Source organism: Cupressus sempervirens, chromosome 7, assembly GCF_028749045.1.
Source record: "Cupressus sempervirens isolate cs-2001-9-10 chromosome 7, ASM2874904v1, whole genome shotgun sequence".
In the NCBI taxonomy this organism is placed as follows: Eukaryota; Viridiplantae; Streptophyta; class Pinopsida; order Cupressales; family Cupressaceae; genus Cupressus; species Cupressus sempervirens.
The window spans coordinates 111,632,427-111,646,466 of NC_143124.1; the positions used below are offsets into that span (position 1 = coordinate 111,632,427).

At 31.3% G+C, this 14,040-nt stretch overlaps 1 protein-coding gene across 1 annotated transcript in view; it reads left to right on the top strand.

Moving 5' to 3' along the window:
- The window catches only part of LOC149545742 (putative LRR receptor-like serine/threonine-protein kinase At1g67720), a 104,314-nt gene extending 90,482 nt beyond the window's left edge, over window positions 1–13,832 (top strand). Inside the window, exons 3-17 of the mRNA XM_089793829.1 lie at window positions 9,412–9,499; window positions 9,592–10,135; window positions 10,214–10,695; window positions 10,861–10,996; window positions 11,081–11,153; window positions 11,260–11,327; window positions 11,440–11,511; window positions 11,714–11,782; window positions 11,985–12,169; window positions 12,274–12,470; window positions 12,578–12,701; window positions 12,798–12,866; window positions 13,010–13,196; window positions 13,337–13,445; window positions 13,542–13,832. Coding sequence (XP_089649955.1) covers window positions 9,412–9,499; window positions 9,592–10,135; window positions 10,214–10,695; window positions 10,861–10,996; window positions 11,081–11,153; window positions 11,260–11,327; window positions 11,440–11,511; window positions 11,714–11,782; window positions 11,985–12,169; window positions 12,274–12,470; window positions 12,578–12,701; window positions 12,798–12,866; window positions 13,010–13,196; window positions 13,337–13,445; window positions 13,542–13,832 — 2,694 coding nt within the window. The remainder of the gene's footprint in view (window positions 1–9,411; window positions 9,500–9,591; window positions 10,136–10,213; window positions 10,696–10,860; window positions 10,997–11,080; window positions 11,154–11,259; window positions 11,328–11,439; window positions 11,512–11,713; window positions 11,783–11,984; window positions 12,170–12,273; window positions 12,471–12,577; window positions 12,702–12,797; window positions 12,867–13,009; window positions 13,197–13,336; window positions 13,446–13,541) is intronic.
- The last annotated feature ends 208 nt before the right edge of the window (window positions 13,833–14,040 follow it).

The window sequence follows — 14,040 nt, forward strand, 5'->3', positions numbered from 1 at the left end:
TTTCTATAAATGAAAAAAAATGTCTTTAATATTCAATTTAATGAACTATTATATGTAATAAATTTATTTTATAATAAATATAAAACATATTATAAAAAATAAAATATAATAAATATATTTAAATACTTTATATATAAAATGATTAAAACTATTTTTCATTTAAAATATCTATAATATTATATAGAGATTTAAGCTTTGCTTGTAAAATAGTAATACCTAAAGCTAAAATGTAATTTCAAAGAGAAGCAAACAATATCTTTAAGGAATATACTAAAAATTAAAAAATTAATAAAAGTGTATAATATGAATGGATAAAAAATGTTAAAATCTATGAAAATGAATATGAGAGGCATACTAGTATCTATGGACTCTAACCTTAGATTACGAAGACCAAACTATATGTGTGATTTCAACAATTTCTTTCAATTATCTATGTATATGACTTAAAGGTTTAAATCCAATGTTCTATACTATGGGCATTCATAGAACTCTTTGCATAGATCCCTAAATGGCAAAAATTCAAAAATTGGTTATTTCAAAGTATCACCTTGTACTGATATTAGTTCACTCAAAAAATAATACTAAAAAATGTTAATACTTGAGACCAAATATCCTCGTAGTCAGACATAAATGTCTCAGTACTAGGTACAAATGAGAGTAATTACCAACCACAATAGTTAATAAATGATCTAAGCTATTCGTACATGTGTGATCAACTATCAATACAAAGTATAGTACTGACTATGCTCCATGCAAAATGCGATAAAGACTATTTTTCTAAGACTAGTAAAATCGCATTTTTTTAGATTTTTAAGAATAAATACAATTACGGAAAAACAACTCTTCAAAACTTTTTTTAAAAAATTGAAATTTTCTTTCAAATTTGATGAAAAGTATATTCTGTATGAAACTTAAATATTCATTAATATTAAGAGATCATGATAAAAAACATAATGATTATTAAAGCCCTATCAGTTATTAAATAAAACTACAATAATTGTGGATGATACAAACATAAAATCTCTGAGTTCCGTTCCTTGTGAAAATGATCTGTCATTTTAGGCAGCCTACTGAATGACGAAGCCACGTCTTGAAAACTGAATAGTCCCGATAATTTCGTGTTGTTGACTTAAGAAGAGTTTTCTAAGAGAACGTTCTCACCCAGACCGTCCATATAATGTGTGCAGACAACAATCTTAATTCACTACACTGATCAAGAAAAGAAATAAAATGAAGGTAAAGTCAGCACACCAGTGGGAAAGGTTGACTATTGAAGGAGGCTTGATTCCAAAGTCTTATTGAAAGGCCTGATATTTCCACAGTCAAGCAGACACAAAACTGTATACTGGTCAAGGCAATGAACATTCTCACACGCGAAACAAATTAAGTCGCGGCAAATGGGAGGTAAATTAAAATGCAAGATTCAACATATGCCAATCAAAACAAACAATTTTTTCGCACATTTAACATTTGAGACGCCGTACATACATTGCAATGTAAATGCAAAAGGGAAAGGGTGAAGATTACAGAATGTATTCACAAATGCTACGATTCTAAGAATTGACAGCTTTTATACCTAATGACGATTCCTCCACGCATTTACCATTTCTCACTGGCTCGCCAGAAATTGAGTTTATTAGTCCCATGAGACTCGAGTTTTCATGTGTCTTTTTTCAATTAATCTTTCTTGGAAAACTGTGCCAGAAACCTTTAAGTTATAGTTTTATTCATTATATTATATTTATCATTTTCTCACTCTATTATTTCTATTTTTGGTAGTATTTTTCTAATCAATTGACAAAATTAATAAAAATTTATGTGGTCTCGAACTTTTATTTATAAAATGATTCACCCACATTGTCTATAATTCTACATTTTTCTTACATGCAAGACAAGGTGGTAGATGATGCATTCATTTCGGGATAGCCACGTCCATTTGAGGATAGTCATGTAATTTTTTTTATTTCCTTATGAACATCCACTGCTCTGCAATAAATTTATTGGAGAGTTTAGGGCCCATTTGGCAATGGGAATACAAGTGGAATAGGCATATGCATATTCTTAAAATTTTGAATTCTTTGTTTGGATGCACCAAATCAGAATTGGAATAGGAATAAAATTGGAATACGTATTCCAATTTTTGCCCAAAAATGAGTATTTGCTATTCCACCTAAATAGGTAGAATAGGAATACATATTCCTATTCTAATTTTTTTATTTTAGAAAACATAAATTTTTGGGTCCATGAATTCCGCATCAAATTTTGGATGAATCAAACAAGAATAAGAATATGTAACCCAATTTTCTATTTGAGAATAAGTATTCCTATTCCCATTTTTTATATTCCTGGAACCAAATAGGCCCTTAGGGTTGGAGCATGTGAACTCTATGTTGCTATGTTTGAGGTAATTTGAATCTACTTAGGCTTAACTTTAATAGATTTATATTTTCATATCTAAGGATGCCTTGCGAGAAGGAAGTCTGTCGAGAAAAAGGTGTAGGTAAACAATAGTGGACCCATAGCCATTGTTTAGGGTTTGGAGTTGAAGTGAAAGATAAGGGTTTGTAGCTATGTTTTCCTTCCTCAAAAGATATGTCTATCTTTTTTTCAGATGCACATTTTTTTAGTAATGCAATGAGTCTTATTATGGATTTACAATTTGTCTCTCCATTTATGATATATATATATATATATATATATATATATATATATATATATATATATATATATATATATATATATATATATATATATATATATATATATATATATATATATATATATGTTGCTTTTAGAAAATCTTCGTATTGCTATGCAGAGCCCTTTATGCAAGTAACAAGAGAGAATTTCTGCCAAAACACCTTCAATTACGCCTCAAGAACAATCAAACCCTTGATAATTTTTCCTGGTTCTGGTCTCTCTATGCTCTATTAACCTTTCCCTTTTCCATTCATGTGTAAAAGTTTTCATTTCTATAAAAGGCCCTTTGAATAGAAACCTTGACTTAGATTAAAAAAAAGATGAAGTTGCAACATAAAGATCAATGGTCATGGTGTAGGTTAGCAATAATTGATGGTGTTTTTGCACACATTTTTTGTGATTGATGGGAAAGGCATACTATTTTTGTACATATACTTTTTAACACCATAACTGATGGGGAATTTTCATAGTTATTTTGTGATTCAGGGTCCAAATCCTCCAACCCCAACAATGAGAGGTCAAAACTCCCTGATAGCCTAATTTATTTATGCACTCTAGAATTTACATTAAGATATACTAGTACTTTGACACTATTTTTCTAGTTTTCAATTTTCCCATGCTTTAGCAAAAGTGGGGTCGAATGCAGGACCTCCATTTTCATAGTCTTATATGCTTGGAGTTATCTCCCACATGAGATGTATGTATAGATCTAAGTCAGGATTGGGAAAATCCTAAGCATGAGATTCAAAATTTGCTGAATATTAATTTTTTCTAAAATATTTGATGAAAATCGGCAATGTTTGCCCGCAAAAATTGGAATATTTTTTTTAAGGTTGTAAACATTTTGAAACTACTATTCATTTGGCAATATTTTTAGAGTTTTCAAACCATTTTTTCCCTACTATTTGTGGTCCATAAATGCACAAGATGCTAAAAATAAATGAAAGTTTCTACAGACTTATAGAGATAGAGTACTTGTGCATTTGCCTGTGTTTTGTATATATTTAGCCTAGTGTAAGTTTCTTAATTTATTTTAAAGAATTTGACACAAGTGGATAGGAAAAATTTCAGTTCCCACAAACTTTCATCTGCAATTTTTTGCTTTTTTCCTTTGCCATCTCTAGCACCTTTTGTCAAACGTCTTTGTTAAGTTTACTTAATTGTACTATCTTTGTTAAATTTACTATATAACTTATTTCATTTTAATGTAATTGTCTTTGTTTATTTTATTTAACCTAATAATGTATTAATTAGGTTTATTTTATTGTAATCTATGAATGAATTATTTGTTTTATTAATTTACTGAGTACAAATAAAATAATGTTCTCAAGATTAGGATTATTTCATTGTAATATAGTAATGCATATATTACATTTGTTCATTTTAAATGAAGTTTTTGTTTTATTAAATTTATGAAGTATAAATTAAAAGTTTTAGAAGTATTAATATATATATTTTTAACTAATTTATTCTTTAGATTTTAAAAATAATGGATCATTTGATATATATTTAATTAATCTATTAAACTTATAGCTAATGCAAATAATTTTTTTCTTTTATGGGATATATTACATATATTTAAAAAAAATTAATATTATATAAGGCAAAATTAATTTGATTTTTTTCCTAAATTTTTATCCTTGCCAAACTTCATTGGAATTTTATAGTCGTTAAACTTGAATTCAAACCCAAACCTTGTTACTTAGGTACAGATCATCATGGCTACATCTATCTCCAACCTCTTTGTAGAGTGTCTTATTGTTAAGATTTCAGAGCAACTTGTCCTACACCAACACAACTTGATGATTTCTATGAATACTTTTGTAGTGCATTTCAAAATTCTCCATTGTAATCTCTTAGAAATTATCTCCATTTGTCTACCTCCTACCATCAACGGCTATGGAACTATTGGATAAATTTGGAGATTTTTAGGGATAGGGGCATTGGCCACTCCCTTTCTACCTATAGTCAACACTCACCTACCAGGGACCATCGAGCACATAAATGAGTGGCCAAGCTTTCTGGCATAAATGACCTTGAACCCCACTTTGTATATGCTAACTGTACATGCATAGAGCGCATGAATGACCCAGGTGGATATAGAAAACCTCTACTATATTTGTTTTTTTTTTGTTCACTTTAAGGCAACAGACTTATCACACACAATTTAGTAACATGAGTCTCTATCAGACTAGAGAATCATAGTCTAGATATTTGAAACAATTTTTAGCTACAACACTATATATTATCTTTTATTGATACCAAAGTGTTGCATTTGTAATCTACATTTTTGGCCTATATATTCTATTTGATAAGTAATGTTTAATCAAAATCTGAAACTCTGATAGGCATAATATTCTGATTATGAGTGAATGTTTACAATTTATGTTTGTACAATCATACAAAAATAGCTTTTAAAATAATAATAATTTAATTTGGTTTTGAATTATTGATGTTTCACTATTTTGTGTTTGTAAATTTGGTTACTGATTAGTTATTTTACAAAAAATAAAATATGGTTGCGAGTCTTTAACCAAGCAACATCTCAACTAAGATCTCCATTTCCACAGCTAATTATATGTTTCCCAAAATTTAAATCTTGAGAGGATATAAATTTAGGCAGCTAGTTTTAAGGTACAACTTATTTGAAAAAGATCATTGAAAATATATAAACAACACTATATGATGGAGATTTGTTTTTGACATATAAATAACAAAATCTCTTTCTTTGTGTACAAATATTAGCACCCACATCTTGCACTCTATGTTTTTCTTTTTAATGATACATGCAGATTCTAGTACAATTGTTACATTGTATCTAATACGTTAATTAAGCTTCCTTTAAAGAAAAGTTTTATATCATACAACCCTGATATGCGTTTAAAGGAAGTTTTGTTGTTGATATAGTATACTTATATTGTAAGTTCTCTTGAAAAATACAATTACCATAAATCAATTTAGTTGACTGAATTCAACATATATGTCATCTATTCTTAAGAGTGTTATCATGACAATGATTTTATACATGTAGATCAAAGGTGCACAATTAGTTGGGTCATGATTGACACTAGAAAACCACATAGAACACATCTTCTTAACAATGTTTTTTTAGTGTTTATAGGGTTGGTCTACAATATCATACTCATTGAATGATTTTTGGTTTGAAATCTTCAAACAACTTATTAAGAAACTCATAATTTTATCTTACTACATAAGTTGATACCATATATAATCTAAGCACTTTAGACTATTATTCAATTACAAGAGAAACACCAAGTGTAAGCACTTATTAATAATTTTTACTATTATCATCACTTAAAATAAAAATTACTTCAAACAAATACAAACACACTACTAACTCATATTCATGAACTAGAGGGTATATAGGAAACTTATAGTCTTCAAAAGAATTTTGGAATACTTGGACAGTAAGCATTAGAGTAAAATTAGCACACCATAAAAATAACGAATCAATTAGTTGTACATTTCCATTCTTCAATTCTATAGATTATTTGATTATATCATTCACATTACATTACTTCCTACCTCTAACACACACCTTCCTACTATGCAGGCAAACCATGTATATGAGAAGCTATCAATTCCACAATTTTGAACAATATTTTTTGTCATTTTCAGAAGACTTTTTAGAGGACTTTTAGAGGACTTCCAACACATTATACAAACTAGAAGAATATGGATTTCACTTTTGGCAAAGGAACATACCAAATATGTGGACTGCAAAAATATGTTACTTGTTTCAAATTAGACTTCTAAATGAGTTTTTCTTTTCACAAAGTAGCATACGAAACATAAGACTTGTGCATATATTTTCTACATGTTTATATAGCACAATATAATATAAATTTGATATCATTACAAGAGTCATAGACTTCTACAAACTATTCCCTTCCTTATTTTTTAAAATAACAAGTTTTGGAATGCTCAACATGCTTCATCTAAATTGTTGTATGTAATTTGTTGTTGTTTACTAGTGGTTGTATCAAAGACTCGACAACTAATCATGAATAGATTTCAAGTTGCAATCCTCTGCAATTCAAAAAGAAAAACACCCCAGTCTCAATTCAAAAGGTAGGGGCTACAACTTTCACAGAGCTCTTGTTGCATTGATGTTATATACAATCACAACATGACTCATTTTGTGTATGTTATGAGTTTTCCTGTAGCATTCCTCTCTATGCTTTTCTACATTTGTTGTTTTTCCTATACGTCTGCTAAATTACACGCCATTATGGAAACCTAGTGTTTCCAAATAATTCCAAATTAAAAGCATGACCATAATCATTTAGGCGATGGATACATGTAAAAAGAAGAAAATAGAGCACTTTGAAAAGTCATGACTCATAACCATAACGTCATGAGATTAATTCATATTCTTCCAAGTTACCAAGAAAAAAGAAATTAGGGCACTCAAAAATGACTAAAAGAACACTCGTTGTCCTTTTTGGCTTTCTATCTAGAAGTTAATGATGTTAAAATAATTTAAATTATAGTGAAAGTGATCTACTTAGGGATTTCAGTAATCATAATTTTTTTATCATATGTTCTGAAAATGACATGTGGATAGCCATTTCTTACAAAATAAATTATCTCCAAAACTAATTATTTTACATACCCAATTACCATTCCCAATGATACTATTCACTAAGGCTTAGTTGCACCAAAAATACTACATTGTTATTAAAATTAAAGCTAATAGAAATCAAGATTATATTCTTAAAGTGTGTAGGAAAAATAGAAACTAAAGTTCTTGCAAATCATAAACTAAAACTCATGTGCAATACTATTATAAAAAATAAAAATACAGGAGTTAAAAATGAAAATCTAAGCAATTAGAATTAAATATTGAAGAATAGGAAAGATTGCACTAAGTATAGAAGGAGAAATAAAGTTTTTAAAAAGAAAAAATGCAATGGAAAGTTCTCAAAATAAAATTCCATATGGAAAATAGAATAATTATGTATTATATTAATAAAGAATATGTATACAACATACAAACATTCTCTTACTCTTGCATTACTTTAAGAAAAATTATGCATATTGTAAATAAACCTATGATATTATGGTTGCAATTTAAGTTCGTGGAAAGAACAAAACAAATGAAAATCAACAACTGTTACAATTTCAATAATCCATCCATTAAAAAATTATATATATCTTTTAAGACATCATCTATGATTGGTGGGTTGTACTTCTTTCAGCTTGAAGTTGCTTAACAAGATGTTTGCACATTTATCTCTCAAGCTAGGCTTGTTAGTGAAATATTATCGAAAATTGAATTGGAGGATTCAAAACCAATGATTATTTCCATTATGATTGGCTATAATAATTTGATAGCTTAGAGGATGAGTCTATGTAGGTTGATCAAACTCTCTATGGTATATGATTCAAGGAATTCTACATTTGACTCCATTTATAGTTGACATAATGCATCTAATGTGTTGTAGGTTTGTGTTATAAAAATGATCTCGGCTGCTATTTGAGTCCTCTACTGGTATTGGTTGGATTAGTTTAATTGATGATAAGAGATGTCTGGTGGTTGTGCATTTTCTGAGGAGACAATTTGGAATCTTGCATTAGTATTATCTAGACTCAGTTTCATTATGCACATAAGAATTTGAATACATTGTTGCAACTTCTCATTTCACTTAGTACATTGGATTAAAATAATTTATAAGAATATGAAGTTTTCTACATGGTGTGACTATTTGTATTATTTATGATAGTACAACTTTACATAGAATATTTCAAAGAACACAATCATGAATTCAAGAATCAATAAAATTTCTATCAAATATTATTAGTTTTCAAGGGAGAATGTTTAAAAATAAGAAATCACATTAGATTATGTTATATTTTTTCTTAGTATGTAATATTTAAAAATAACCAAAATTCTAATCCTTTAGAATTCTTTAATTTAATATTTTAATTTTTAAAAATTACATTTCCTAACCTCTAATCCTCATTGTTATAATTATCAACGTCATCTGATGCTTGACGAAGATTAGAACTCCCTCCATTACATTACGGACTTCTTCACGTGTTAAAAAGAAAAGAGAGACTTAAAAAAGATTTTGTCCGGCTAGTCAACAAGGAGAAAAAAACACATGTGGACTTATAAAAAGCAAATTATTGGTAGAGAAAATTGCATAGAACGTGATCGAGCAATGTGAAAATGTGATCAACAATGCCTGTCCCCATCTTCTCTGCTCTATAGAAATTGAGGGTTTCTGAAAGAAGCATCCATGACTTATTCTTTAATTTAATAATTTTCGTTTTACATTATATTTAAAGGAAAAACTAAATGTCCCAACGGTGAGATGTGAATGTCTAATCTTCTGCCGTACATTACCGACTTCTTCGGACGCTTGACCAAGATCAGAATGTCCTCCATTAAATTCCCGACTTCTTCGAGTCCTCAAAAGAAAAAAGAGACTTAAAAGAAGAATCTTTCCGGCCAGTAAAGAAGAAGAGAAAAAATCAAATGGATTCCAAAAAAGGATCTTTTTTGGAAGAGAAAATGTTATAGAATGTGGAGACCAATGTGAAAATGTGATCAACAGTCCCCGTCCCCTTCTCTGCTATAAAGAAATTGGAGGTTTCTGAAAGAAGTATCCATGATTTGAAATCATATACTTTCCGAAGTCTTTTATTTTAATCATATTCATCAGCTGTGCTTTGTGTTTGCAGATCATCATGAAGCCCACAAGTTTAGCCTTGTTAGTTATCATGAGTTTCATGGTTTCACTCATTTCGTGCGCGAAGTTCTACCCAGAAGGTAAGTTTTAATTTATGTCAACTAACAGTCCTACATTTAAAAATAAAATCAGAGTGTTTGCATTTTAATTCCGCTGATTTCGCTCTGTACAGACTTTCTAAGCATCGTATGCGGCGCTTCTACAAATATTACTGACGACTGGATTTCAGACACCCCTTTCACCAGAAGCCGGACGCCTGGTACTGCTAATGAATCGGCAACGGATTGGCAACGAAATATATTTGCCTATTTTACAAATTTGGAAGCAAATAAATACTGCTACTTAATCCCAGTCATCCCTGGTATGCTTTACTTGGTCAGAATTCATTTTTATTCAGGAGCCCTCCAAAGCGGTATTCCTGTGGCCACAATCTTTGATTTATTTATAAATGGCATTAAGTGGACTCGAGTGAGCCTGAAGAATGTCGGTCCCGATTTTTTTGTTTCCCACGAAACCATCTTGGGCGCCAAGAGTGACGGTTTAAGTTTATGTTTAGCTCGAAATTCAGAAACAGAAAAGAAAAGCTATGTTTTCATTTCAAAGATCGCGTTGAGGCCACTAAATTCTTCGTTGTACAATTTAAGTAACTTCAACAACAACGCATTAGTTCTCGTCCGTAGGAACGGTTTTGGCCTGGAGGATGCCAATGGGATATGGTTAGTGTAATTTTCCTTAACCTTTCATTTGCTGTGATTCTCCTCGTTTTTGTAAGGACTAATCAAATATGATCGTAGGTTCCCAAATGACAACTTTGATCGCATCTGGCATCCATACTCATCACCGAGTACATATGTTAATATCAGTAGACCACTGTACACTTTAGAAATGGGCTTGCCAAATCAACCGCCTGTAGCGGTATTACAGACTGCCATTACAACGCAACAAGTGGATGACTTGGTGGTTTCGTATCGAGTTCCCACTGCCAATGAGGGCGGCTATTATTACTTTGCACTATACTTCTGCAACAAAAAGGAAGCAAACCTCTCATTCCCTAACAGGTTCAAAATATTCATTAACAATTATGGAGTTAAAGACTGGCTACAATTCACTTCATTTGAGCAATGCCTGGTTGTACAAAGGAATTTGGAATTTGGAAGAATTGGTTCTGTATACATAACTTTACGGCCTGGGGGAGGTTCGGTAACAGGACCTTTCATAAATGCTGCAGAAGTATTTCAGATCAGGGACATACGAAATATGACACATTTCGAAGATGGTAAGTTAACTGATAATAAAAGTATTAAATAATTAAAGTTGATTTATTTTTTCAAGTTAAATTTTTTCATTAGTATGTAATATTTAAGAGTGACCCTGCCTCTCTTGTTGAAATTACTAATATTACTCATATGTTGGCATGTTCTAACATGTTTGATGATAACAGTAATGGCTATCAGAAAAATAGCTAAATCAATCAATGTTCCTGATGATTGGTTCGGGGGAGATCCTTGTTTGCCCACAGGTTATGCATGCACGGGTATTGTTTGCAACGACGAGAGGCCGCCAAGAGTGATTATCCTGTAATTTCTTTCCTCCAAACACAGAAAATAGGACTTCACCTGTTAGTAAAAGCTTCTAATATGTATAATTTGAACTCATTGCAGTAATTTAACAAACTTTGGTCTCAGCGGCAACATCCCTCCAATTATATCGAGCTTAACAGCAGTAACACACTTGGTATAATTTCTATAACCTCCAATCTATTAAAATGTAAGGTAGTTATCTTCTTTTGCAGTTCAAGTAGACTTCTTATAATTATTCAAATTTACGGTGCCCTTGCCAGCTGCTAGGAAGCAATAACTTGTCAGGTCCTATACCAGACCTCAGTTCATTGAAGAATCTTACAATATTGTATGATCCCTTTAACTCCCTATGACTTGGCAAACTATCATATATTTCTATAGATTAATAACAAATGTAATATCCGTCTGGTAATGTTTAGTTGTCTTTGTTATGTTGGAAGGCAATTGCAGAATAATCAACTTAGCGGAGGAATCCCAAGGTCTTTAGCCAAGCTTCCGTTGTTAAATGAATTGTATGTTCAATAATTATTCAATTTATTTTAATATTTACCAAAAAAAATTATTTAAGCTAAAATAGTAGCCATTAGATAGTAATGACTGATTTCTAGATTAATTAAAGTTTATTACTTTTTCTCTAAGCTTAATTTATTCTTTAATATATGATGTTCAATAATAGAAGGTCAAACTTTCCTAAGTACTTTTATTGTTACACAGAAATTTGGAGAACAACAAATTGGATGCAATTGTGCCCACTGAGTTGAATAGGCCTGGACTAGACCTGCGGTAAGTTGAATAGAGGATCTGCTACTTATGTTGCATGTTTTATTTTACCTCAAGTTCAATGCAATTTGTTTAGCTAGTATAAGCCACAAATGAATATGATTCTAATTGGCTTAAACATCACACCAAAAAGCTTCATTCCTAAACTAAAAGTATTAAATAGTCAAAATTCCTTCTAATACTTTGTTATTTAATCTCACTGAAGAGTCACTCAAAGCAATATTCGAGCCGTCAACAAGAGCTCCAAACCGAAAAAAGTGATTCTGGGTTGTTTAATTGGCGGGTTGCTAATAGTAGTGGTTGTGATATATTTTCTATGGAAATACATTCATAGACCACGAACGAAACCCAGACACCGTTCTATTACTCAACGTCAAGAAACACGGAGAGGTATTGTTTGAAGCCTTCTTACGAGGCATTGTTAACAAATTTGAGTTCATTTCTTCTATCTTACTGAGTTAAGTCCATATCTGATTCCATTTTGCAAGATTTAGGTTACGGAAAGGGGTATCCTACATTGGCGGTAGAATATACAGAGGAAGAAATTAAGGCTGCGACAAATAATTATTCTACATTAATTGCCAAGGGAGGCTTTGGCACGGTATATTTTGGTACACTTTTTGGGTATGATGTTGCAATCAAAATACTTTCGAGCACTTCTAATCAAGGGAAAGAAGAATTTGAAACCGAGGTTCGCTGTGCCCTGTCAACTCTTTAATTTATCGGTCAACTATACAATTCTGTTTAATGAATGCTATTTCATATTAACAAACTTTGTATTTATTTTCTTGAGTCCAGGTAACTCTGCTGTCAAGTATACATCATAAGAATCTTGTCAAACTTATCGGTTATTCCATGCTTCCAGTGGGAGCGCTGCTATATGAATATATGCCCTGTGGAACGTTGAAGGATCATCTATATGGTAAAGATTTTTATGTTCACAACAAAGTTCATGTTCGATATGATTGAAACTGAATGCACTTGAAATTCGCTAATATGTTTGAATTCCTACTGATAGGAAAAATCAAAAGGGAAAAACCTCTTGATTGGAGTACTAGACTCAAAATTGCTCTCCAAGCCGCAGAGGGTAATTTAATTGATAACATTGATTGTTTTATATTGATTTTCCGGTGTACAATAGTAAATATATTTTGATTATCCTTAATATTTCCTTATGCTTTTGCTCTTCATAAATTTACATTTGGTGTCATGAATTTTAAATTATTGCAGGTCTGTTATACCTGCACGAAGGTTGCAATCCATCAGTTATACACAGAGATATAAAATGCACTAATATACTTTTGGATAGAAGAATGAACGCAAAGGTGGCCGACTTTGGCCTAGCCAAACTGATGGACAGCTCCCAAACTCATGTTTCAACAATGGTCAAAGGCACCTTTGGCTATCTTGATCCCGAGTATTCCATCTTCCATCCTTGCACATTTTTCTGTCGAATTAATCTTCACCATTATATTATTTATGTCATTGAACATCTCTATAACTGAACATCTTTTAACATTACTATAACTCTAAATTTAAACAAGTTAGTTAATGCAGATACTTTGAGACTGCCTCGCTTACCGTAAAGAGCGATGTCTATTCATTTGGAGTTGTTTTGCTACAGTTGATCTCTGGCAAACCGCCGACTGCTGATATAGTGGCATTGGTAATTTGTGAGCAGATAAAAAAAAAGTTATTTGCAATCTTTATTTTATGTTCATTATTTAGGAATACATGGAATTTTAATTGAGTTTAGATGCAGGCAAAAGAGATGATTACATGCGGTAGAATAACGGAGCTTATGGACTCTTCATTAACTGAGCGCTACAAATTACAGAGCGCTTGGAAAGCTGCAGAGGTGGCATACACATGCGTGGCCAGAAAATCAATAGACAGGCCGACCATGAGTATGGTGGTAGAAGGGTTGAACGAAGCTGTGGCCTTTGATAGACATATTCCGGATACGTCATTCAATGATAGCAGTCACAATACACATATTCCGGATACGTCATACAATGAATGGGACTCCGATATGATGCCGTCGCCGAGGTAGTTATACAGAAAACGCAGGCATTAGGAGCAGTTCCCCCACTTCACGCGTATTTCGGATCATAGAATTTGCTGTTGTGATCATGAGAGTTACAAATTTCAATGTTTTTCTTATATAACACCAGTGACTTGCTATATTTTGTCTGCGTATTTGAAAATCATTTTAATGATGATTCTTCAATTATATAATTTTATTTATTTATTTTTCTTTT